General features: G+C 34.1%; 1 protein-coding gene across 6 annotated transcripts; it reads right to left on the reverse strand.

Annotated features, from left to right (window-relative positions):
- Positions 1-625: 625 nt before the first annotated feature.
- Positions 626-22,717, reverse strand: slc52a3-2a (solute carrier family 52 member 3-2a). 6 transcript variants are annotated; one of them, XM_073931668.1, is made up of 5 exons: positions 22,050-22,072; positions 15,343-16,406; positions 13,528-13,651; positions 11,855-11,899; positions 626-2,418 (listed from the first exon to the last, which is right to left on the reverse strand). In XM_073931668.1, the coding sequence occupies exons 2-5, from the start codon at positions 16,344-16,346 to the stop codon at positions 2,254-2,256; spliced, it is 1,338 nt and encodes a 445-aa protein (XP_073787769.1). In that variant the 5' UTR covers positions 16,347-16,406; positions 22,050-22,072; the 3' UTR covers positions 626-2,253. The 6 variants fall into 6 exon arrangements, with proteins under 6 accessions (XP_073787769.1, XP_073787768.1, XP_073787770.1 ...); XM_073931667.1 differs by lacking the exon at positions 22,050-22,072 and adding an exon at positions 21,270-21,379; XM_073931669.1 differs by lacking the exons at positions 626-2,418; positions 22,050-22,072 and adding exons at positions 2,567-5,057; positions 21,270-21,379.
- Positions 22,718-24,818: the final 2,101 nt, after the last annotated feature.

Consider the following 24,818-nt stretch of genomic DNA (forward strand, 5'->3'; position numbering starts at 1 on the left):
TTGTTTGTTTTTAGTGCCAGAGGAAATAAGTATAATATAATATAATATAATATAATATAATATAATATAATATAATATAAAATAATATAATATAATATAATATAATATAATATTAAATTATATTATATTATATATTGAAATTGACTCATTTAGTTAGTTAGGTAGTTAGTTAACGGAATTAAATAAAAACAAATTAAAAAAATGTCAATATTTTTTGTGTGTGTGTGTGTGTGTGTGTGTGCGTGCGTGCGTGCGTGCATGTGTGTGTGTCTGTGTCTGTACAGCTCAGAGAATTTGCCTACATTATGTGGACAAATGTTCCTGAGGCAGATAGTAAAACCTTGCATTTTTGACATTTGTATTTTATTTTTGTCAAATTCTGTAGGCCAGGACATTTAAAGATAGGTTAGCCAATTGTTCCAGTTTGTTATGTTGGTCGACCCCAACTAACCTTGAGTTTATGAGTAAACAGACTCCTCTTTGTTTAATAAAAATAGTTTTTGTTATATCACAACATCTTTCTCCATATACTGGCTCTGTAAGGACATGTTGGACACAAAATAACATTTAAACGAACTCATTTTGATTAATTTCATTATTTTAGCGTATATTTTTTCTTAGGTAATGTAATATTTTTAAGGAAGAGCTTTCCAAACCTATAAGTTTATAGGCTGACATCCATAAGCTCTATTATGTTTAGCACACATACCCAGCAAATACATTAATTTGATTGGGTCATGTGTGCTTAATTGGAGTTAGAGTATAACTATAGGATAGGGGCCATCCAGGAACATGATAAGACAGCTCTGTTTTAGTATGTGTCTATATTCAATTCAATTCAAGTCACCTTTATTTGTGTTGCGCTTTTACGAAGTAGATTGTGTCAAAGCAGCTTCACATAAAAGATCATAGTAAATAGTTTTTTCATAGTCAATTTTTTAGTGTTTAAGTTCAGTTCAGTTTGGCTCAGTTCAGTGTGGTTTAAAAATCACTACATCTATATCTATACTTTTAAAGTTAGAATGTGTGCAGCCATTTGTAACTTAATGGTATGAGGCGACCAGTATCATCTGCTTGCAGTTATTTCAGCAGCAGGCCTACAAAAGTAGTACATTACCCTGCCTTATATTTCAAATTGCTATGTGTAATTATGCTTTTCAAATGTATCATTGGTTCAGCCAGTCTTTTTACCTATATAGCAGTCAATGAATCGCATGTCCACATTTGCAGAAAACGATATACCTGTGCATTGCTAAAAGTTACTTGAGTAAAAGTGTGGGAACTCTTGCTCCTGGTTTCACAGAGAGGAATTAAAAAGAGGATTAGGCCATGGATCAATTAGTACATTCAAGTAATTTTTATAAATGTGCTTTAAAATTAACCTCTACCGCATGGTGTTGCCATATGGCAACATGGTATTTATGTTCATTTCCCTGCCACTGTTACTTTAAGACCAACATTCTATTTTTTTGTGGGAAAAAGAAGACTTAGTGTAGCCAGTAATGTGCTTCGGTTAAGTCACATGATGTGCAGTGTTTTTCTGTGGTGTGATTTCTGACAGACTGGTGTTTATTGTGTGTAGTTGCTGAATGAAAATGAAAATGTCAATAAAAACAAATGATCACCTCATGTCAGACCCACACAAAATTTTTGATTAGTTGTATGCTAATAGAATTTGCCGTATGAATAAAATCTCATTTTAATGGCAATTCTTTTAGTTAGATAAGGGAATAAAGGGATGAATAAATACAGGGAACAGTGTATTAGCGAGCACCACCATGTTCTATGGTAAGTGAAAGAAGAAAAGGACAGAACTGGCTCTTCCTCCTGATGAAAGTGAAGAGATGGGTTTAGTGACCATGAGAATGATGCAGATTGGACATTTGATAAGAGCACTGATGGAGACAATTCAGGTAAGTTAGCTCAGAGGCAGATAAGACAAGCATAGCATAGTATATAGTATAACATATATAAACATTGATATAGTTATAATATATGGCAACATATCATAAAGTAGTATCATAATTTTTTTTTGCCATTTAATAAAAAACAGCACTTCAAGTTAAGCCATTCTAAGAAAAGAAAGTTAAAAAAAAAGTATATAGATCTATCATAATGCATGCAGTAGAGGGCCATCATTACTTTTGTCCCTGCTGATGGGGTCAAAAGTAACAATGTAACTTTTGTTTCATTGTGAAATTATATTGGAGTTGTTCTACACTGATACAAAATAACACCTGATTTTGATAGACTCTACTCCAGGAGGAGCTTGGAGTAGAGCCGCTGCTCCACATCGAGAGAAGTCAGATGAGGTGGCTGGGGCATCTGATTCGGATGCCTCCTGGATGGGAGGTGTTCCAGGCATGTCCCACCGGGAGGAGGTCTGAGGAGAGGGAAGTCTGGGGTTCTCTCATAAAACTGCTGACCCCGCAACCCGGCCCCGGAAAAGCAGATGAAAGTGAATGAATGAAAGAATGAATGTATGATAGACCACTCTTGTGAGTTATTAACCACAGCAAAAATACATTTCTGCTAAAATAATTATCTTAAAAAATGAGGTTTTCTTCAAAAATATATATTTTCTAACAGATTATTTAGAAGACAGAAAGTCAAACTGTTTTGAAACAACTGAAGGGTGAGTAGCCTAAATGATGACAAAATTTCCATTTTGGCGTAATTACCCCTTTAAACCCTCAATTGTCTGTGAAACCGGGCTTTAGTTTGATAGTCACCGCAGACTGCCAGTAATTGATATTGAGTTTCGCACAATAATCAAATGGCAAAAGTCTTCAAGATGTTTCTTATTGCTCCTAAAAATCACAGAGAATAAAACAGGCGTAGATGATTTATTTGACAAGTCTTTTGTCCAAATGTTTAAAGAGTATAAAATGCTGACCTAATGTTCCGTTGCACAGATCTAGTTTCAGCGCGGCTCATTAAAAATGCGGCAGGATCGTCTGAAAAGGAATGGCGAAAAAATACGCAGGATCTCTTCGCCATGTGCGCAGGAGAACTGAACTTCCAGAGTAGACACTCATGGATCAAAGTAGAAGCAGCTGTTGTATCCAGGCTTTGAGCCAAGCACCCTGTGACACCTGCCAGGCGGACAGGAATATTTTCCATGAGTTTGAATCCCCGGTCACACAGCCATGGTGACAACGCACAGTCAGGGTGGGGTGGATCATCAAAGCCTGTGCCCAGAAATAGCCGTCTATTAGTGGGCAGCCCGGCTGAGGATTGTTAGAGAGCCAAGAAGACGAGTCTCAGTTATCATTGTGTGAACACTGGCCTGTGAGTCACTGATGTGGGCTTCACATTGTAATACCGTCTCCACTCCTATTATTTTTCTCTGACTTTATACTGTGATTTCAGGTTCAAAGCAAGATGGTGACTGTACTGCACAAGCTCATCTGCAGCGTGAGGTGTTGGGGTAATGCATTACAAGTAATTGTGAGTTATCAGTAAACAGTAGGCCCACACAGAATCCGTGCGCGCAGAAATCCACAGATTTTTATTGCATCGAGTCTATTTATTTGTGTAAATTTAGAATAATTTGACTTTTAAATTCATTTCACTAATATTATTGTGATATAATAATAGCAATATTAAAATGTTGATATGATTTATTTACAATACAGTTTGTAAAGTAATATTTTCTGTCTTTTAGTAGATATTTTATTTGAGACTTGCTTTGTTTACCAAATAAGTGAATCTAGTTGGATTTGCAATGTAAACATTAAATAAAAGTTAAAAACGTATTATTTTTATTAGTAACTAAATAGATTTTAGTTATGATACTCCTAAAATTATTCTGCATAAATCCGCAGATTTTTTACAAAATTCTTTGCAGAAATAACAAAAATGTCCGCAGATTCTGTTTGACCCTAGTAATCAAATTACTTTTTCAAGTAACTGGTAAATAAATGCATTACTTTTTAATTTCTAATAAATAATTAAGATACTTTAAAAAAAAAGAAAAGAAAGAAAAAAGTAAAACCACTTACTTTGTTTTCCTATTTATTGACAGCTAGCACTGCACATGAACATAAAACATATAAAACACATTAATTACATATTGTATTGGCATCCACGCTAACAAACCGTAAACTAATAATATTTGTTAATATTTATATACTAAGCCCATGTCTGGCAGTTTTGAAGTGCAGGTAATGATAATGCATAGGTTTCAGTTTTTGTTATTCTTTTTGCAGTATGTAATAAGCAGATTAGTACATTACATTTCTAGCACATCAGGCATAGGGAATCGAGCGAGAGTAACCTTTACTAAAAGTGAATTTAGCTGACATAAAAGAATAAAAACAATGTGAAGACATTTCAACTTCAAGACAAAACAAAGATGTCAACAGCTAGATAAATGAAGTATTTAAAAAGTTAATTATTCTGGCTTGTATAGCCTCAGCATTCACCATTCGTAATCTCATGATTCACTATTCAGTCACGATTTTTTAATTTTTTGCAAAATTATTTGAAATAAATTTAAGGTGAAGAGCCCTTTCATTTTTTTTTCTTGAATGCTGCACATTTTTGCTAAATATAATATAAAACTTCTGGTTTCAACTGTACAGAAGTATTCACAGCCTTTGCCGTGAAGCTCTAAATCGAGCTCACAGGTACATTCTGTTTCCACTGATCATTCTTAAGATGTTTCAGCTGCTTAATTGAAGTTCACCTGTGATAAATTCAGTTGATTGGAGATAATTTAAAAAGGTATACACCAGTCTATATAAGGTGCCAGGGTTGACAGTGCATGTCAAAGCACAAACCAAGCATGAAGACAAAGGAATTGTCTGTAGACCTCAGAAACCAGATCGTCTCAAGGAACAAGGCTGGGGAAGGTTACAGAAAAATTTCTGCTGCTCTGAAAGTTCCAATGAGCACAGTGACCTCCATCATCCGTAAGTGGAAGGTGTTTGGAACCACCAGGACTGTTCCTGGAGCTGGCCGGCCATCTAAGCTGAGTGATCGGGGAAGAAGGGCCTTAGTCAGGGAGGGGATCAATAACCCGATGGTCACTCTGTATGAGCTCCAGTGTTCGTCTGTGGAGAGAGGAGAACCTTACAGTAGGACAGCCAGCTGTGCAGCAATCCACCAATCAGGCTTGTATGGTAAAGTGGCCAGACAAAAGCCACTTCCCACCTGGAATTTAAGAATCAAAATTCTCTGGTTTGATGAGACTAAAATTGAACTCTTTGGAGTGAATGCCAGGCGTTACACTTAGTGAAAACCAGGCACAGCTCATCACCAGGCTAATGCCATCCCTACAGTGAAGCATGGTGGTGGCAGCATCATGCTGTGAGGATGTTTTTCAGCAGCAGGAACTGGAAGACTAGTCAGGATAGAGGGAAAGATGAATGCAGCAATGTACAGAGACATCCTGAATGAAAACCTGCTTCAGGGTGCTCTTGACCTCAGACTGGGGCAACAGTTCATGTTCCAGCAGGACAATTACCCAAAGCACACCGCCAAAATATCAATGGAGAGGCACAACATCAACTCGGTGAATGTCCTTGAGTGGCCCAGCCAGAGCCCAGATTTAAATCCTATTGAACATCTCTGGAGAGAACTGAAAATGGCTGTACACCGTCAATACCCATCCAACCTGATTGAGCTTGAGAGGTACTGCAAAGAGGAAGGGGCAAAAATTGCCATAGACAGGTGTCTTTTGGCATCATTTTCAAGATGACTTGAGGCTGTAATTGCTGCCAAAGGTGCATCAACAAAGTATTGACCAAAGGCTGTGATTACTTAGAGTATGTAGATGTGATTATTTAGTTGCTGTTTTTTTCTGTATAAATTTGCAAGAATTTAAAAAAATATTTTTTTCACAATGTCATGGGGTTATTGTGTAGAATTTTGAGAAAATAAATAAATTTAATAAAAGGCTGTAAAATAAAATAAAAAACATAGAAAAGGTGAAGCGCTATAAATACTTTTTAGATGCCCTGTAATTGTATGTGTTTGTGTGTGTATGTATGTTTATTAACTATTTAAAGTGTTACTCCTAGGACCATAATTTCAGCTTAAATATCTTTCATATTTTCTCGAATAAAAAAGTAACCATTTAGCAGACTTTTAAGAGACTAATATTTGTGATTCTCAATCATTTCTAACTTCAAGGCCTGTCATGTCAATCATAAATATGTACAGTATTTTTGCTATTCTGTTTATTAATCTATAGCAAAACTTTAAATGAAAAGTTTACCCAAAGATGAAAGTGATATTATTTGTTCTTTTTCGTGTGGTTTTAAAGCTTTATGAGTTTCTTTCTTTTGCTAAACAAAAAAAGATATTTGGAAAAATGCTTGTTGTTGGACCCCATTGACTTCCATAGAAGGAAAAAATGGAAGTCAATGTGTCCCAGAAACTAGCATTTTTTTTTAATACCTTATTTTTTTTATAAATACCTTATACCTTAAAAAAATCAAATACCCTAAAAAAATAAATAAATAAATAAAATTTTTTGCTGCTTCTTCAAACCACATATTAAAAATGAGCTGAATAAACACAATTCTTGGGTTTTTTGGGGACAACATGATTGTTTTATGTTCAATCCACTTCAATTTGTAAAACAACTAATTTACATGCATTGATTTGTGTGGAGACAGCATGAAGGAACTGTGTGGAACCCAAGTGAAGGGTGAGTAAATAAGTAAAATTACATACAGTATATAACTTAAATAACTATATAGCAACTTATAACTATATAAGTTGGTATAAATAAACTATACGAAGGAGTACATTTGTGCTGTTCTTCTTCTTATTTTTTCTCTCTTGTGTTTCGAAAAAACAGTGACCAAAATAAATGTTGGCAACAAATTACCCAATAAAAATATTGTTACATCAGACAATTTTTGACAAGCAAATTAAAACCTTTCTTGATTGTATGCTAATGTTAGTTTAAAAGAATTTTATTTACCAGATTTTGCGATGAGACATTCTGATATGTTCAGACTTTCTGAGACTCAAAAAGCTTTTGGCAATTTGCTGAGGTTGCCAACAACACAGAATCAAACATGACTGTTTTTTACACTCAAAAAAATATGGCTGCTGTTTGTTCAAAGTACTTATTAAAATGTGCTGAAACAACAAAATTCTTGAGGGTTTTTTTTGAGGCTTAATAAATTCCTTAAGGTTCTGCCAACAAAAAAATGATTGCTCTTTTTACTAGAAATTTGTCAATTTAGTTTAATGAAACATTAAACAAATTGAAGACATTTGATATAATAATCTATCTTTTTTTTCTTTTACATAATCATATGCATACTGTACATACTCTCTAAAAACTGGGATTTGTTGTTAACGTTCAGCTATTTTGCTGATACTGTGGTCCTTGGTGGTAATCTATAAAGTGCATGGATAGTCATCAGGGAGCCATAAGTATTCTTTTTGGTCATTTTATTAATGACCAAAGACCTTGGTTTCAGCTAAAAATGTCTTTGACATTCGACAGATGAAAAAAAATCACCAACATCATGTATGGTAGGTGTTAGGATACTAAGACTAAATTACATTTGTACATTGTAATCCCCTCACTTTACATGATGCAGATTTATAATATCAGACCAGTTTAGTGACATTACTTATAGTTCCGTGGCTAATATTTATGATTTTCATGACATTTTATCAAAGTTTTCTGCTCCTTTGTTCAATTATGACATATCATGAGTTTTATTCAAAATTTTTATTAACAAACTATTTTTGTTAATAACTACAAATAAACATGTCAAACAATTAAAAATTATATATATATATATATATATATATTAGGGATGTAACAATATTGTAAATACGCAACGGGAAGCGAACGGGAGGTAGCGGGAACTACAATTCCCATCAGCCTAGGCGTGGCCATCATCCTTTGCGGTCTGTTGTCGCTACAGATCCAGTAATGCGGAAATAGAGTGTGTTGCTAGTAGCGGGGAAGAAAAAGAGCTGGAAATGATCGAACCTAAAGCGGGTTTTAAATCGGATGTGTGGAAGCATTTCGGTTTCTTTCTAAAATGATACGAAAAAGGAGAAAAGGTGACAGACAAAGAAAAAAACAGTATATATATGAAATATAAGTCAGGAAATACGACTGAAAACAGTCATGGGGACTGCAGAACACAGCAGTTAGATTGATGCAGACATTGACTTGTACCGCAAAGAGTGCACAACGTCAACCTTGGCTAAATCATATCTCTCTGTCCCAGAAACCTCCGTCCCCAATTGAGGGTTTTTTCTGTTCCAGGGGACATGCCCAGAGATCCCAGCTTTTACCAGATTATAGTTATATGATCATTTTCCTTAAAAAAAAACCCATTCCTATTCCTGTTTCGAAACTTACAGATAGATGGTTAATTTGTATGTCATTGATATGTTCAGTGCTAAGGTAAATAAACACTTTTGGCACTTTTTTCGAGTTTTCATTAGTTTTGTTTTTCCTGTAAATTATTCAATAAATACCGTACCGTGCCATTCATACCGATGTATTATCGTACCCTGACATTTTGATACCGTTACATCCCTTATATATATATATATATATATATATATATATATATATATATATATATATATATATATATATATATATATATATATATATATATATATATATATATATATATATATATACAGTTGAAGTCATAATTATTAGCCTCCCTTTGATTTTTTCATTCTTTTTTTAAATATTTCCCAAATTATGTTTAACAGAGCAAGGAAATTTTCACAGTATGTCTGATAATATTTTTTCTTCTGGAGAAAGTCTTATTTGTTTTATTTCAGCTAGAATAAAAGCAGTTTTTAATATTTTATCAACCATTTTAAGGACAAAATTATTAGCCCCATTAAGCCAGTTTTTTTCCAGACTGTCTTCAGAACAAACCGCTGTTATACAATAACTTGCCTAATTACCCTAACCTGCCTAGTTACCTAATTACTCTAGTTAAGCCTTCAAATGTCACTTTAAGCTGTGTAGAAGTATCTTGAAAAATATCTAGTAAAATATTATTTACTGTCATCATGGCAAAGATAAAATAAATCAGTTATTAAAAGTATTATGTTTAGATATGTGTTGAAAAAAAATCTTGTCTCTGTTAAACAAAAATTGGGCAAAAAAATAAACAGGGGGGGCTAATAATTCTGACTTCAACTATAAGTGCTGGTGTTGCTGTTTTTTTCTAGGCAACATTTTAAAGATGAGCAGATATGTTTCATATAAAGTTTACAAACATTGTAAAATGCAATTTTTGTTTTAAATTTATGTTCTTCTGGAGAAAGTCGTTTTTGGGCTAGAATAAAAGAAGTTTTTAATAAAAAAATAAATAAATAAATAACTGTTTGAAGTCAATATTATTAACCCTCTTAAGCATTTTTTTTTGCTTGTTTACAGAAAAAACCACTGTTATACAACGATTTGCCTGATTACCCTAACTTGCCTAATAAACCTAATTTAATATTTAAATGTCAATTTAAACTGAATACTAATTTTGAAAAATATCTAGTAAAATATTATGTATCGTCATCATGACAAAGATAAAAGTATATATATTTTTATTATTAAACTATTTTGTTTATAAATGTGTTGAATTTATTTTCGTTAATATGTGGGGGGGGGACAATAATTCTGACTTCAACTGTATATATCACTAATAAAAATGCACTTATAATTATAAGACATCCTAAAAGCCTACAGCAGGTCTAAAGTACTTGCTGAAAACAGTATTTTATTTGTAAATTGCACCCATTTACATATGTTCTCCAATTTTACATAATTATTACAGTGTAATTCCTTGCTCTTTTCTGAGAACTGATGTAAATTATTTATATTTACTGTAGACTGTTACTGCCTTCTAGTGGACATTTAATGATTCTGGCAAATTTGGAATTGAAAATATTTGTGCTGAGATGATTAGAAGGTTTAATACAAATAAAACTGAAAAAGGTTTTAAGCATGAAAACTGAAAAAGTGTTTTGTGTGACAAAAGTGTTTTTATTTTTATTATTATTATTTACCTATAATTATTTTTCTTTTCTTTGTAATATTTTGAGAATCTTTGTTTAGTGTAACCCCTTGCTCCTTGGAAAGAATGTATACTGTTCTAATTGTGAAATACACTCACCGGCCATTTTTTAGGTACACCTGTCCAACTGCTCGCTAACGCAAATTTCTAATCAGTCAATTACATGGCAGCAACTCAATGCATTTAGGCACATAGACATGGTCAAGATGATCTGCTGAAGTTTAAACTGAGCATCAGAATGGGGAAGAAAGGAGATTTAAATAACTTTGAATGTGACATGGTTGTTGGAGCCAGTCAGGCTGGTCTGGGTATTTCAGAAACAGCTGATCTACTGGGATTTTTACGCACAGCCATCTGTAGGGTTTACAGAGAATGGTCCAAAAAAGAAAAAAATATCCAGCGAGAGTCAGTTATGTGGGTACAAATGCCTTTTTGATGCCAGAGGTCAGAGGAGAATGGCCAGACTGGTCGAGCTGATGGAAAGGCAACAGTAACTCAAATAACCCCTCATTATAACTGAGGTATGCAACCTTGATGCGGATGGGCTACCTTAATGTACCCAAAAACAAAACAAAAAAACAAAAAAAAATACTAATACTACTAATACTTTCCTTCTTAGACTTTACAGACCTGAAACTTGCCTATAGCACTTATTCATTGTTGCTCTTGGTTGTGTAAATTGCTTCCTTGTCCTCATTTGTAAGTCGCTTTGGATAAAAGCGTCTGCTAAATGACTAAATGTAAATGTAATGCGTCCAACCTTGATGCGGATGGGTTACAGCAGCAGAAGACCACACCGAGTGCCACTTCTGTCAGCTAAGAACAGGACACTGAGGCTATAATTCACACAGACTCACCAAAATTGGACAATGGAAGATTGAAAAAACATGCCTGGTCTGATGAGTCTCGATTTCTGCTGTGATGTTCGGATATAGGGTCAGAATTATTGTAGCATTGTTGATTGCATCTTCTGATGGCTACAGCAGGATAACACGACATGGCATAAAGTGCTAATCATCTCAGACTGGTTTCTTGAACATGACAATTAGTTCACTGTACACAAATGGCCCCCACAGTCACCAGATGTTAAATCCAATAGAGCACGTTTAGGATGTGATAAAATGGGAGATTCACATCATGGATATTGAGCTAACAAATATGCAGCATCTGCGTGATGCTCTTATGTCAAAATGGACCAAAATCTCTGAGAAAATTTGTTGAACCTGTGCCACAAAGGATTAGGCAGTTTGGAAAAATAGGGTTCAAGTACTATCAAGGAGTACCTTATAAAGTGGCCAGTGAGTTTATATCTACCGTTACTGACATCTAGTGGACATTTTATAGTTCTGACAAATGTGGTATTGACATTTTCTACTGAGATAAAAAAAAAAAGTAAATGAAGAAAAACAACTAACTTTACTATCCTAAATCTAGTTTTACAAACACAGATAATATATACAGTTAAATGGATCAGCATATAACAAAATTCCATTACAATGTAGCTTATTTTACATTATAGAATAATTTTGACTATACGTTTTAAATGTGTTTCCTTTCTCATCAAAGGCGTAATTGAAAAATTATATTATTTAAAATAATCCACAATTAAAAATAATATTAACAACAGTAGAATTAACATTAATATGATTTGCAGTTGCCATATCTCATAAGCAGTTAGTGCTACATGGGTCGCCTGAAGTGAAAAAGTCAAAAACGTTGACCAAAGGAAACATAGTAACTGCCCCCAGCATTGAGCCCAGCTGTACTACTGCTCCACACCACACGAGAGCACTGTGGCCTTCGTCTCGCAGGATGACAGCAGCAATTACCTTCACATAGGAGAGGACCAAGATGAATAAGAACCATGCCAACACCTGTAAAACACACAATTACTTTGAGTTAATGTAAATAAAAAGAAAGAATAATACAAAATGTTTATAATCACCTTTAAACAACACCCCATGATGCTTTGCATGAATTACGGGGTTATGATTATGAAATTGTATTTTAATTCATTCATTCATTTTCCTTCTGCTTAGTCTCTATTTCAGAGATCACCACCGTGGAATGAACCGCCAACTTATCCAGCATATGTTTTACACAGCGGATGCCCTTCAGCTGCAACCCACCACTGGCAAACACATACACTCTTGCATTCACACTCATACAGCCAATTAAGTCTATTCAATTCACCTGTACCGCATGTCTTTGGGCTGTGGGAGAAACCCACGCATACACAGGAAAAACATGCAAACTCCATACAGAAACACCAACTGGCCCAGCCAGTTGGGCTCGAACCAGTGACCTTCTTGCTGTGTGGCTACAGCGCTGACCACTGAGCCACCGTGTCGCCGGAAATTATATTTTATCAAATTAAATGATCATGAAATTATTAAGGTTATTTTGATCTTTTTTTGTGTTTACTCTAGTAAGTTAACAAAAATACTTGCATGAAGCATTTATTTTCTGTATTATTTAACATTTCAGGAACTAAAAAAAGATTTTTTATCTGTTCCTACTGTCTAGTCTTACTGTTACATTCTGTGAACTCACTGTTACATTTGTTATTAAAAAAAAACAAAAAAAAAAACATAATCTTTAAAACTTCGAAAAAGAATGTGACTGCTCCAAGTGATGCCACTTTCTCTGGCGGGACACTCTGGAGGGCATTGAGGTATGTATTATTCTTCTCTCATTCGTTTGCACAAAATGTTTACGACATACTACACTACATACATACACTACACGCATACAGTGAAGATGACGCTCATATATGCAGCACGACACCTCATTTCTGCTGTCTTTTAAGTTATTAATATCAAAATGAAAATAGCTGTTCCTTATATCATGTTTTCATTTTATTGTTAAGATATATTGAAACAACGTAGCCAGGGATGATGTTAATAAGGTTATACAGCACACTGTTGCCTTTACAGACATGTCCTCGGGAGTCTGTTTTCTATATCAAACTAGCGAAGTCTGAACCTACAAGGTGAGGATGCAGGACTGAACTGTGTGTAGACTTGGCTACTTATATTGAGGAAAAGCCCCAATCAGAGAGGCGAATGTCTGCAACCCCTCCTCCGTTTTCAGATGTCTCCGTTTTCCCCCATCCACACTGAGACAGAGCAGCAGCGTTTTAGAATGAAAACGGCCTCTTCAGCATTTCCAAAACGCTCCATTTTCGGCGCTCGAAAACTCCAGCGTAGTGTGGACGGATGACATAACCATAGAAAAACGTATGTGTAAATGCATTAGTGTAAACGGGGCCAAAGACTACTAGAGACTATTAAGCAGGTGTGAGTTGGAGGTAATTGGAGCTAAACTATGCAGAGCTGCAGCTTCCAAGAAGTGAGTTTGAGACTACTGAAGTATAACATTCTTTTCATAACCATAAGCCTACACCACTCGCTCCGTTTTTACTATGTATACTGATCGATTGAAACACAGTAGTCACATGCGAAAACACGTGATGAAACATGTACAAATCACTAATACTCACAATAATGACAGCTCCTGAGGTGTCATGAACTAGCAGTGGACAAGGACTCAACACAGCCATGGCCATGATGTAAACTCCAATAAGAGAACCAAGAGATGTGAGGACTCCCATCAGCACTAATGACCTGTTCACAATAAAATAAAGTGTTAAGAATATTCATTACTGTACTGTACGGTTTACATGCAACAAACAGATGCAAATGTTCGTTTATGTATGTATGCATGACCATGTATGAACACAGTGTCTAATTATTTACTTCCTTTGTTACAAATCTATTATTTATGTATTTTTGCTTGAAAACCTTTTACTTTTTTGTTTAAAAAAATAATAATTTTCATCATTCATTCATTTTCCTTCAGCTTAGTCTCTATTTCAAAGGTTGCCACAGCGAAATGATCCACCAACTATTTCAGCATATCTTTTACACAGCAAATACCATTGCAGCCCCAACCCAGTATTGGGAAACATTTTTATCATTACTGCATTAATTTGATCAAAAATATAAGTATTGTTTCTTACAGTGTCTACCTACTATCTTTTAAAGTTACAGTATATACGCATGAACACATATCAAGCCAACATAAAAGTTTGCTTACAAACTATATAAATCTAATTAAACTTCTTCTAGAAAAATTTAGAGAAGAAATTTTCTTTGAAACTGAGAAACTTTGAAAAAAAAAATTCTAAGACAAGATTTCAAAAAACGTTTGTAAAGTCAAAAAACTTTACCAAAAAAATTTTGATCTATTTATTTCATACTTGCAGAAAAAATATTTCATTTAAAATATATATCTCATTTATATTATAGAATAAAATATATATCTTCCAGACTTAAGAAAAAGACTGCTTGGGTTACACTGCAAAAAAAGCTTTTCTTACTTAGATTTTTTGTCTTTTTTCTAGTACATATCTCTAAAAGTTCTTATACCAAGAAGCATTTTCTAGGCAAGCAAAACATATTGTCTTATTTTCAGAAATAATATGCCAATATTAAGTGAGTTTTTCCTTGAAACAAGCAAAATAATCTGACAATGGGGTAAAAAAAATAATCTTGTTTTTCCTTTTGAGATACGATTATTTTGCTTACCCCATTGGTAGATTATTTAGAAAAAAAAACTACCATATTATTTCTTAAAACAAGACAATATGTTTTGCTTTTCTAGAAAAAAATCTTCTTGATTTAAAAATGTTTAGATATTTGAACTAGAAACAAGACAAAAAAATCTAAGTAAGAATTTTTTTTTTTTTGCAGTAGAACCAGACAGAATTTGTGGATATTTTTTGCTATTTTTGTGCAAAATTTAGTGAAAAATCTAAGGATTTAGGCGGAATGATTTTAGGAGAAACGTAACTAAAAACTTAATATATGAAATAAAAAATAATAGCTTTTTAACTTTTTTTACAATGTTTCCAATGCAAATCCAATTAGTTTCTCTTATTTGGTAAACAAAACAAGTCTCTCATATAATATATCTACTAAAAAGACAAAAAGTATTACTTCACAAACTCTATTGTAAATAAATCATATCAACATTTTCATATTAGTCGATAATATAACTGAAATTAATGTAAAAACTGAATAAACTATAAATTTACACACATTTACACAAGAAAATAAATAGACTCGATGGGCTAAAAATCTGCTAAATATCTACAGTTTTCTGCGAGTGCAGATTCCATGTGGGCCAAATTATCCTGTATATTTAATATCCACATATCATTTAGTACAGTTTTTTGTTCAATAAATTATTTCAATATGAAATCAATAGGTGCCAACTTAAAATATTTCTTTTTCATGTTGCTGATGTTGCTCACCTTTGAGTGTAAAAGATGGTGATGAAGCAAGCTATAGGATTGGCAACATTGGCCATAGTGGCAGACCAGTGATAGGCCTGATCTCCATACGGCAAACATGAATATGACTGCACGGATGGCAAACCAGTGTTGGTCAATGCATTCACCCATGTTATGATAATATAGATGTATACAACTTGCACCCATGTGTACGTCCCTGTCCCAAATGAGCTCCTGGCTTTCTGAACAGTCCTTTGAGAATTCATCATCGGTTTCTTCTCCGATTTCTTGTTTTTCCAGCGGGATACGGGACTGCCATTAGGCCGTTCTCGAGCCACAGCCGGATGGTAGTTTAAAAGTAAAAACGCCACCAGACAAACCACCATCATAGCCGTCAGGAAGAAAAAATAAGCTTCAACTGAGAAGTTAGCAGGTTGGTAGCTAGGAACTAGATAGTTAGCATTTTCTTCAGATGAGTTAAAATGCGATTGGTTGGATCTAAGGATTAGAGATGCATTGACGCATTCCATCACACCAACACCTTGAACCATCGCCATTAAAGCCGGGACCAGACCACTTAAACCTTCTCCGATATAATAAGTCATGAGATACTCGGCCTTGAGCTGTGTCATGAAGGGAAGGAACGTGACTGAAGAAGTGCAGTCCACTATGGAGATGAAGAAGATTAGGAGGAGAAGAGGAACACTGCGTTCCACACCTTGCACCACCACTCTTTCACTCCAGAAAAACGCCAGTAAGAGACTGGCTAATATCCCGAAAGCAATAATAAAATAGATAACCGCAGTCTCGCTGAGCGTTCCTGGTCGGAAGCGATGCATTAATGTGACAAACAGAGGTCCGATGTTGGCCATTTGGATGATGACAGAGATGTAGGAGGGAAGATACCAGCCCTCAGGAACATGTGGGACGATTAGCGGAAGTTCCACAAACAGTCCACAGATGGTGACCCAGGAGCCCATGCCAAACAGGCCAGCCAAAATATGGGTGAGGATAGACATGGCCATGATGATTTAAATCAGTACCCTTCCGATTTGGTAAATGTCTTGGTAAATTTGCCTAAATGTCTGCAGAAAAGAAAAAATAAATAAATAATGAGAGAAACGTTAGCATTAGCAACAAAAACAGGGTGGGCCATTTATATGGATACGCCTTAATAAAATGGGAATGGTTGGTGATATATTAACGTCCTGTTTGTGGCAAATTAACATTTGTGTGAGGGGCAAGTCCACTTATACCATAGTCCAAGCACATGTGGTATAAGTGAAGATGGGTGGTGTACATGGTGGCCATTTTGAAGCTGTATCTTGGATCCAACTTTTGTTTTTTTCTAATAAGAAGAGGGTCATGTGACACATCAAACTTATTGAAAATTTCACAAGAAAAACAATGGTGTGCTTTATTCTTTCATGAGTTATTTACAAGCCCCCTCACATATACTAATGTGCCAAAAACAGGGCGGTAATATCACCAACCATTCCCATTTTATTAAGGTGTATCCATATAAATGGCCCACACTTTATAGTTTAACTGACAGCATTTATTTTTGCTCTAGGTCTCACTTGTGCTTAAGAAATTGCACACTTCATTCTGTAACTCTAGGTTTGGTGCAGTCAAGTTCTTTCACTTGTTATTAAGCAGTAAAGTACCCAATGATGTGCAGTATATTAAATATTTTGTCTTGCAGGGGCTAACATTTTCTTCAGCCATAACAACTTTTACAATACAGCACACCTTATGTATGTTATAAAAAGTTTATCACATAATACAGATATTAAGGTTAAAGATATAAGTATTTATAGCCAACAAATTCCTTACTTGCACCAGACAAATGGTGTGGTGTAAGTGAAGATGGGTGGTGACCATGGTGGCCATTTTGAAGCCAGTCATCTTGGATCCAACTTTTGTTTTGTTTTTTTCATTAAGAAGAGGGTCATGTGACACATCAAACTTATTGAGAATTTCACAAGAAAAACAATGATGTGCTTTATTCTTTCATGAGTTATTTACAACTCTGACTCCGGCTCTTGTTCATTTGACAGACTGGTCATTCTTTGGGTTAAAATTGTAAATAATCCCTACAACAAAATTAAACTCTCATTATAAAAAACAAAAAACAAAAAAAAAAAACATTAGTTTTAATCTTTTTATTAATTTAACTTATAAGAATTTAATGATGTTACTAAAAACATTATTTCAAATACCTTTAAACCTATGGCCAAAATTAATGAATAAATATATGTGTTTTAATACCTTTTTGATTCCATAAAGAACTTTTCAGTGAGCATAGAAAACATTTTAAAAATTTAAATTGCACTTTACATTTAGTTGAATTTAATAATATTATTGGTTCTTCATGGAACCATCAATGGCAAAAATAATAATAATAATAATAATTTTTAAGAGTGTATAATGAATCAGCAACATTCACATGGACATGCAGACTTCATATTTAAATCTGATTTTTAAAAATACTTTTTGCTGTTTAATTTACAGACATTAGTCCACACCATGATACAATTTGCTGTACAGTGTTATGTTTGATTATTCACCCAAAATTTGCCACATGTTTTTTTTTTTTTTTTTTTTTTAATCCAGTTAGACATGCCTTTAATTGCCTAAAGTACTTTTAAAAATTGCTGGATCAAATCCTAGCCTCTCGTTGTTTGGAAGCATTTGAGTACCAAATTTTGTTTTAAAATGTAGTATGCAAAATGGAAATAATAATGTCAATGACAATGCATTCCTGTTTTTAAATGTGTATTTACCATGTACAAAGCTTGATGCATTTCCACAAGGGGTCATTCCTACTTTTAAGTTAATATTCTAGTTTTTAAAATGCATATTACAATGATATATTTTTATTTTAAGTGCATTAAAACAGCATCTGGATAACATAAAATTCATTTTGATGTAATGTACTGTCCTCTAATACTTTTAAGCAAATAAACAACAAACAGGTTTTTGTGAAATGCAGAATACATGGATTTGTTTTGACAGTATGTTGATTGTTGTAGTTGCAAAAGGTGGTTGCAAAGGGTACAGTAATGAATACATATGTTGGTAACAGTTTATTTTGATGGTCCAGTTGAGTATTAGTAGACTGTCTGCTTTATATCTGTTGATACTGCTCCTTCAACAGACATGTAACTGACTATAAGAAACTTTGCAAGTACATGTCAACTTCCACTAATCCTAACCCCAACCCTAACCCAAACCTACCAGTCTATAATCTAATAAGATTTAGTTGGCATGTAGATGCAATGTAACTAATTTCAACAAACGGACCATCAAAAAAGTGTGACCTATATGTTTAATAAAATGGCAGTAGCATTGTTTAATATTATACAATCAGAATTAAAGCGCAGAACTATCCATTTTACAAAATAAATAAACCAATTCAACGTTAATCAATGAATTTTTTATTTTTATTTTAAATGTGCTCCAGTGTTACTGTGATTAACTCAATGCAGTTTCACTTTAGATAAGAATCTAAAGTCTGCTAAAGTAAAGTTATTCAGTAACATCTTCAGGGACTCAAGTATTGTCTAACTAATACTTTGATGTTGTGCCAAATTATTTTAAGAACAAAGTCAGGAAGATTGTGCTTATTTGCGGAAAGCCTATCAAAGTGCAAATCAGTTAGCAGGAGATTAATACGATCAAGCAACCTTTCAGCTTTAAATGTGTATATGAATGTTTATAAGAATCTGTATATTTAAGCCTAATAAACCTGGCCTTTAGTTAAAGTATGCCCTTTTCAATAACTGTTGTCATTAGCATGTAGGTCCCTAAATTGATTTGATTATGATCATTTTGATGCAGTTATAAATCTGATTGGGTGTAACTAGTTACAAAGTAATACAATACTGTAATTAAATTACTTTTGTGCTGAAAAAGTAAAGAGATTACTGTACATTTTTAAGTCATTTAATTACAATTACTTAAAAGATACTTGCCTTAAATACTGTGCATAAAATTAAGAGTTGTATAAATTAATTCAGAGAAGCAGAGTAATATATATTCTGCAGAGAAATGTAAGTTTTTCAAATAAAGAACATTTATCATGCATCAAGACAATAGGTTTAAGAAAAAAAATGAGATTTTAGATCATGACAATCAATGTGAGTTATACATTTAGAATTCAGATAAGCAGTAATTGTAAGAGTAATTGTAAAAAAAAAAAAAAATATATATATATATATATATATATATATATATATATATATATATATATATATATATATATATATATATATATATATATATATATATATATATATATATATATGTTATTCAGATATTTTGCATATTAACAATTTAAAGAATTTATTTAGTCTATGCATCAAGATTTATGTGGATTTGCATTGGGTCAAGTAATTAAATTACTTATTGAGTAACTAAGTTACAGACAAAGTAATTAGAAAAATAATTCAAATACTATTTTAATTATGCATGTAGTAGTTAGTAGCTAAATTACTAACTTTTTTAGAAGTAACTTAACTTTAAAACAATTATGATTAGATTAGATTAGAATTACTGATTAGATTTATTTATTTTAAACAAAAAAATCCTACATAAAACAATTCTATAAACAATAATACGTTTCAACATGGTCGAAATGGAGTGGGATGAAGCACAAGCTCATTATTTTCCCCACGCCATTACCACACACACATCATTCAGCTATTACTTCAACTTATTTCTTCTTTTACTTATCTCTTTTTTTTTACATGAGACATATTTTATCATTTCAGCATCTTTGACATATTATATGTTTGATTCCATTTGTACATTTTAAAACATATACGCAAAAAAAAACCATAGTATTGCAAATAGCCATTATTTGAAATGTCATTATACCTTTCACCTCTATTCATCATTATATTCCTTTAATAATATTTATACAACTTTTTAAATTGATTAATATCCTGACATTGTTTCAGAATCTGTTCTAGACTATTCCATAATTTCACACCACATACAGACATACACAAACCTTTTTTTAAAGTTGTCCTTGTTTTTAACTTCCTAAATTTTAGTTCTTCTCTCAGATTATACCCACCTTGTCTTTCTTCAAAAAACTTTTGTATGCATTTTGGAAGAAATTTATTCTTAGCTTTAAACATAAATTGTGCTGTTGAACTTAAGAATCTTCAATTTAAAAAATTAAGGATTTGTATGCTCCAAATACCCCACATTTTCTGTCATTCTAATTACTTTTTTTGTCTTGTACATAAGGATCATAAGTTGCATATGCATTCCCCCAAATTTCAACGCAATAACTCTAATATATGGCAACATAAGTGGATTATATAATACATAAATTGATTTATTGTCCAGGATAAATCTTGCTTTATACATAATTGCTACAGTTTTTACAAATTTTGATATCACAACACCAAAAAGCTTAACTGCATATTCTGTTACTTCATTATAATTTTTTTTAATCTATATTACGTCTAGTTTTCAATTTCCCAAAATAAAATAACTTGTTTTACTTATATTTAATTACAATTTGTTTTCATCAAACCACAATTTCAATTTATAATTTACTGTTTTAATCAACTCTATAGGTTTTGGTAAACTATCCCATCTGCAAATAAAATAAACTTAAACAAATCTAATATCTTATATCATTAATGTAAATTATAAACAATATTAGACCTAAAAATGATTCTTGTGGTATGCCACAATTTACATTTAGATATGATTATTTATGGTTGAAAAAATGTAAAATAAACTACAATAAATCCATACTTAAGACAAGTAATTAAAATAAAAATTTAATATTCAAGATGAATCAACGTGAAAAACTAGTTAAAACAAGGTCTAAAAGAAACAAAATAATTTAAACTTATAGCGTCTAAACCACTTAAAACTCTTTACAAATGTAAATACTTATGCAATCATGACGTATACAAACAAACCTCTTTATCCAGATTCCTCTTGAGAAATGGAGAAGAAGCGAGATTTCTACCAGCCAAAAATTACATCGAGCACAGTAGAAGCGAGCACGGTAGAAGCATCTCATATCTGCAAAGTAAAGATCTCTGTCGCTAGTCTCAGCCTACTTTGCTTTCTGAACTTTAGCACTTTTGTGGAATCTGTGGATGATAACACGAAGATAGCTACTCGACATCCATGCTCCGTGACATGAATGTTGCATTTACAGTTTTTTTTTTTTTTTTTTGCTTTGGGTGTTGCACGTATTGTCCATCTTATTACAATTTTTACATTTTCTTATCTTGTCAATAAGTGTTAAAAGCATCTAATTTACTATGATAATTCTGGTCATTGAGTTGAATGGGATCTTCGAGTTAATAAGCTACTGCCAGCCAGCAAACAAATTAACAAACGGTAGCTAACAAAAATAATGCTTATATTGCAAGTTAACTTGTTAACAACTGTGTATATTTATTTACAACGTACTAGCTAATGTTTTTTCTCCTATATGATTGCAAACAGACCCTTTATATACTAAACTGTTGTGCAAATATAAACAGTGCAGTTATTTTTGTAATAAGCCTATCAAATAATTAGCAATTAAAATATGCACTTTTTTGCACAAACACTGCACAGCATGCCACTTTTTACAATTGGATTGTTCGGATCTACACTATAACAATATTAATAACTGGAAATGTATATGCAGTATGCAGCAATGAGCAAAGGAGAAAAAAAAAAAGTTCAATCTGACTTATACTCACATGATTCGAAGCTGATCATATGCTCTGTAAAATGAGAGAAACACTTTATATCCTCTGGGTGTGAGTGGGTGCGTCCATTTTAGCCAACCATGCATCTGTCTGTTGATGTTTTATCAAGGCAACATAAACTAGATGGTGTGTAATTTATTGTAATGCAAATATATAACTTTAAAAAAAAAACATTCATTACATTAAAGTGCTATAGAGAAACATGTAGTGTATCATTGGTAGGTAATTAGCTTTCTTGTGTGAATTCATATTGAAAATGTGTGTTTTCCTTTTCCAGATTGAATGGTTTTAACTTTGGTAAAAGATTAATTATTACCACCATGTTATGTAAGAATGTAGTAAACAAGTGACTTAAAACAAGTGCTGGTGATCATTAAACAAATACTCTTTGTGATCAAGAGGATTTTTACATTTCTGCAGTTTTGAAGTTCAGTTTTAGATTTATTTTGGGAACATCTTTGCATTGTCAATTTTAATGTACGACATTTACATTAAATGGATGGTTCATTTAAAAACAATCTCATCATTTCACCCCTTATCATATATTGCCATATCATGCTGCAGCCCAAGACCGGTTACTCACTGAAGCTAAGCAGGGCTGAGCCTGGTCAGTACCTGGATGGGAGACCACTAGGGAACACTAGGTTGCTGTTGGAAGCAAGTGGTGCTCGCTGCAGAGCCATTTGAGGAGAGCTGAGCTCCAGCGAGGGGGAGCTTAAGCTTGAGCTCCACCTTTTTTGCACTTCTTCTACGAGTGATGTCACTGGGGGTAGGGTTAGGGGTGGGGTTGGTGTATGCATTAAAACAGCTTACAGGAGGAGGAGCGACAGCTCATGCTCCCCCTTGCTGGAGCTCAGCTCTTCTCAAATGGCTCTGCAGCGAGCACCCTCTCGTTGGAAGTGGTGTTAGTGAGGCCAGCATGGGGTGCTCAACCTGTGGTCTGTGTGAGTCCTAATGCCCCAGTAGAAGTGAAGGGGACACTACATTGTCAGTGGGCGCCATCTTTCGGATGAGACGTTAAACCGAGGTCCTGACTCTCTGTGGTCATTAAAAATCCCATGGCACTTCTCGAGAAAGAGCAGGGGTGTAACCCCTTTGTCCTGGCCAAAGCCCCTCTATTGGCCCTTACGGTCATGGCCTCCCAATCATCCCCTTTCACCGAATTGGCTCTATCACTGTCTCTACACTACACCAATAGCTGGTGTGTGGTGAGCACACTGGCGCCGTTGTCCTGTGGCTGCCGTTGCATCAACAAAGTGGATGCTGCACACTGGTGGTGGTGTGGAGAACCCCCCCCCCATGATTGTGAAGCGCTTTGGGTGTACGGCCATACACAATAAATGCGCTATATAAATACACATTACATTACATTATAATACATTTACTCTTTTACCCTTCTGGATATAAACCTTTATGCGTTTCTTTCTTCTGTTGAACAAAAAGGGGATATTTTGAAAAATGCTGGTTGCTGGAACCTATTGACTTTCATATTAGGAAAAATATTCTCAACGGCCACTTTATTAGGTGTTTGGCAGCAACTCAATTCATTTAGGCTTGTAGACATGGTAAAGACGATCTGCTGCAGTTTAAACTGAGCATCAGAAAGGGAAACAAAAGAGATTTAAGTGACTTTGAACATGGTATGGTTGTTGGTGCCAGACGAGCTGGTCTGAGTATTTCAGAAACTGCTGATCTACTGGGATTTTCACGCACAACCATCTCTATAGAGAATGGACCGAGAAAGAGAAAATATTCAGAGTGGTAGTTCTGTTGGTGCAAATGCATTGATGATACTAGCCATCAGAGGAGAATGGCCAGACTGGTTGAAGCTGATAGAAAGGCAACAGTAACTCAAATAACCACTTTTTAAAACCGAGGTATGCAGAAGAGCATCTCTGAACGCACAACATGTCGAACTTTGAGGCGGATGGGCTACAGCAGCAGAAGACCACAACGGGTGCCACTTTTGTCAGCTAAGACCAGGAAACTGAGACTACAATTCGCACAGGCTCACCAAAATTACACAACAGACGATTTGGAAAAATCTTGGCTGGTCTGATGAATCTTGATTTCTAGATAGGGTGAAAATTTGGCATCAACAACATGAAAGCATGGATCTATCCTGCCGTGTATCAATGGTTCAGGCTGCTGGTGGTGGTGTAATGGTGTGGGGGATATTTTCTTGGCACGCTTTGGGCTCATTACCAATTAAGCATTGTGTCAACGCCACAGCATACCTGGGTATTGTTGCTGACCATGTCCATCCCTTTATAACCACAGTGACCACATCTTCTAATGGCTACTTCCAGCAGGAGCGCAAATCATCTCAGATTGGTTTCTTGAACATGACAATGAGTTCACTGTACTCAAATGGCCCCCACAGTCACCAGACCTAAACCCAATAGAGCACCTTTGGGATGTGTTAAGTGGAACGGGAGAGTCATATCATGGATGTGCAGCCGACAAATCTGCAGAAACTGCGTGACGCTTTCATGTCAGTAGGGACAAAAATCTCTGAAGAATATTTCCAGTACCTTGTTGAATCTATGCCACAAAGAATTAAGGCAGTTCTGAAGACAAAAGGGGGTCCAACACAGTACTAGTAAGTACCTAATAAAGTGGCCGGTGAGTCTATATAGTTATCAAAGTCAATAGGTAGGAGAAACCAGCATTCTTCAAAATATCTTCTTTCAACAGAAGGAACTCAAAAAAGGTTTTAAACATGTCAAGGCTTAGAAAATGACAGAATTTTCATTTTTG

This window comes from Danio rerio, chromosome 19, assembly GCF_049306965.1.
Source record: "Danio rerio strain Tuebingen ecotype United States chromosome 19, GRCz12tu, whole genome shotgun sequence".
Classification (NCBI taxonomy): Eukaryota; Metazoa; Chordata; class Actinopteri; order Cypriniformes; family Danionidae; genus Danio; species Danio rerio.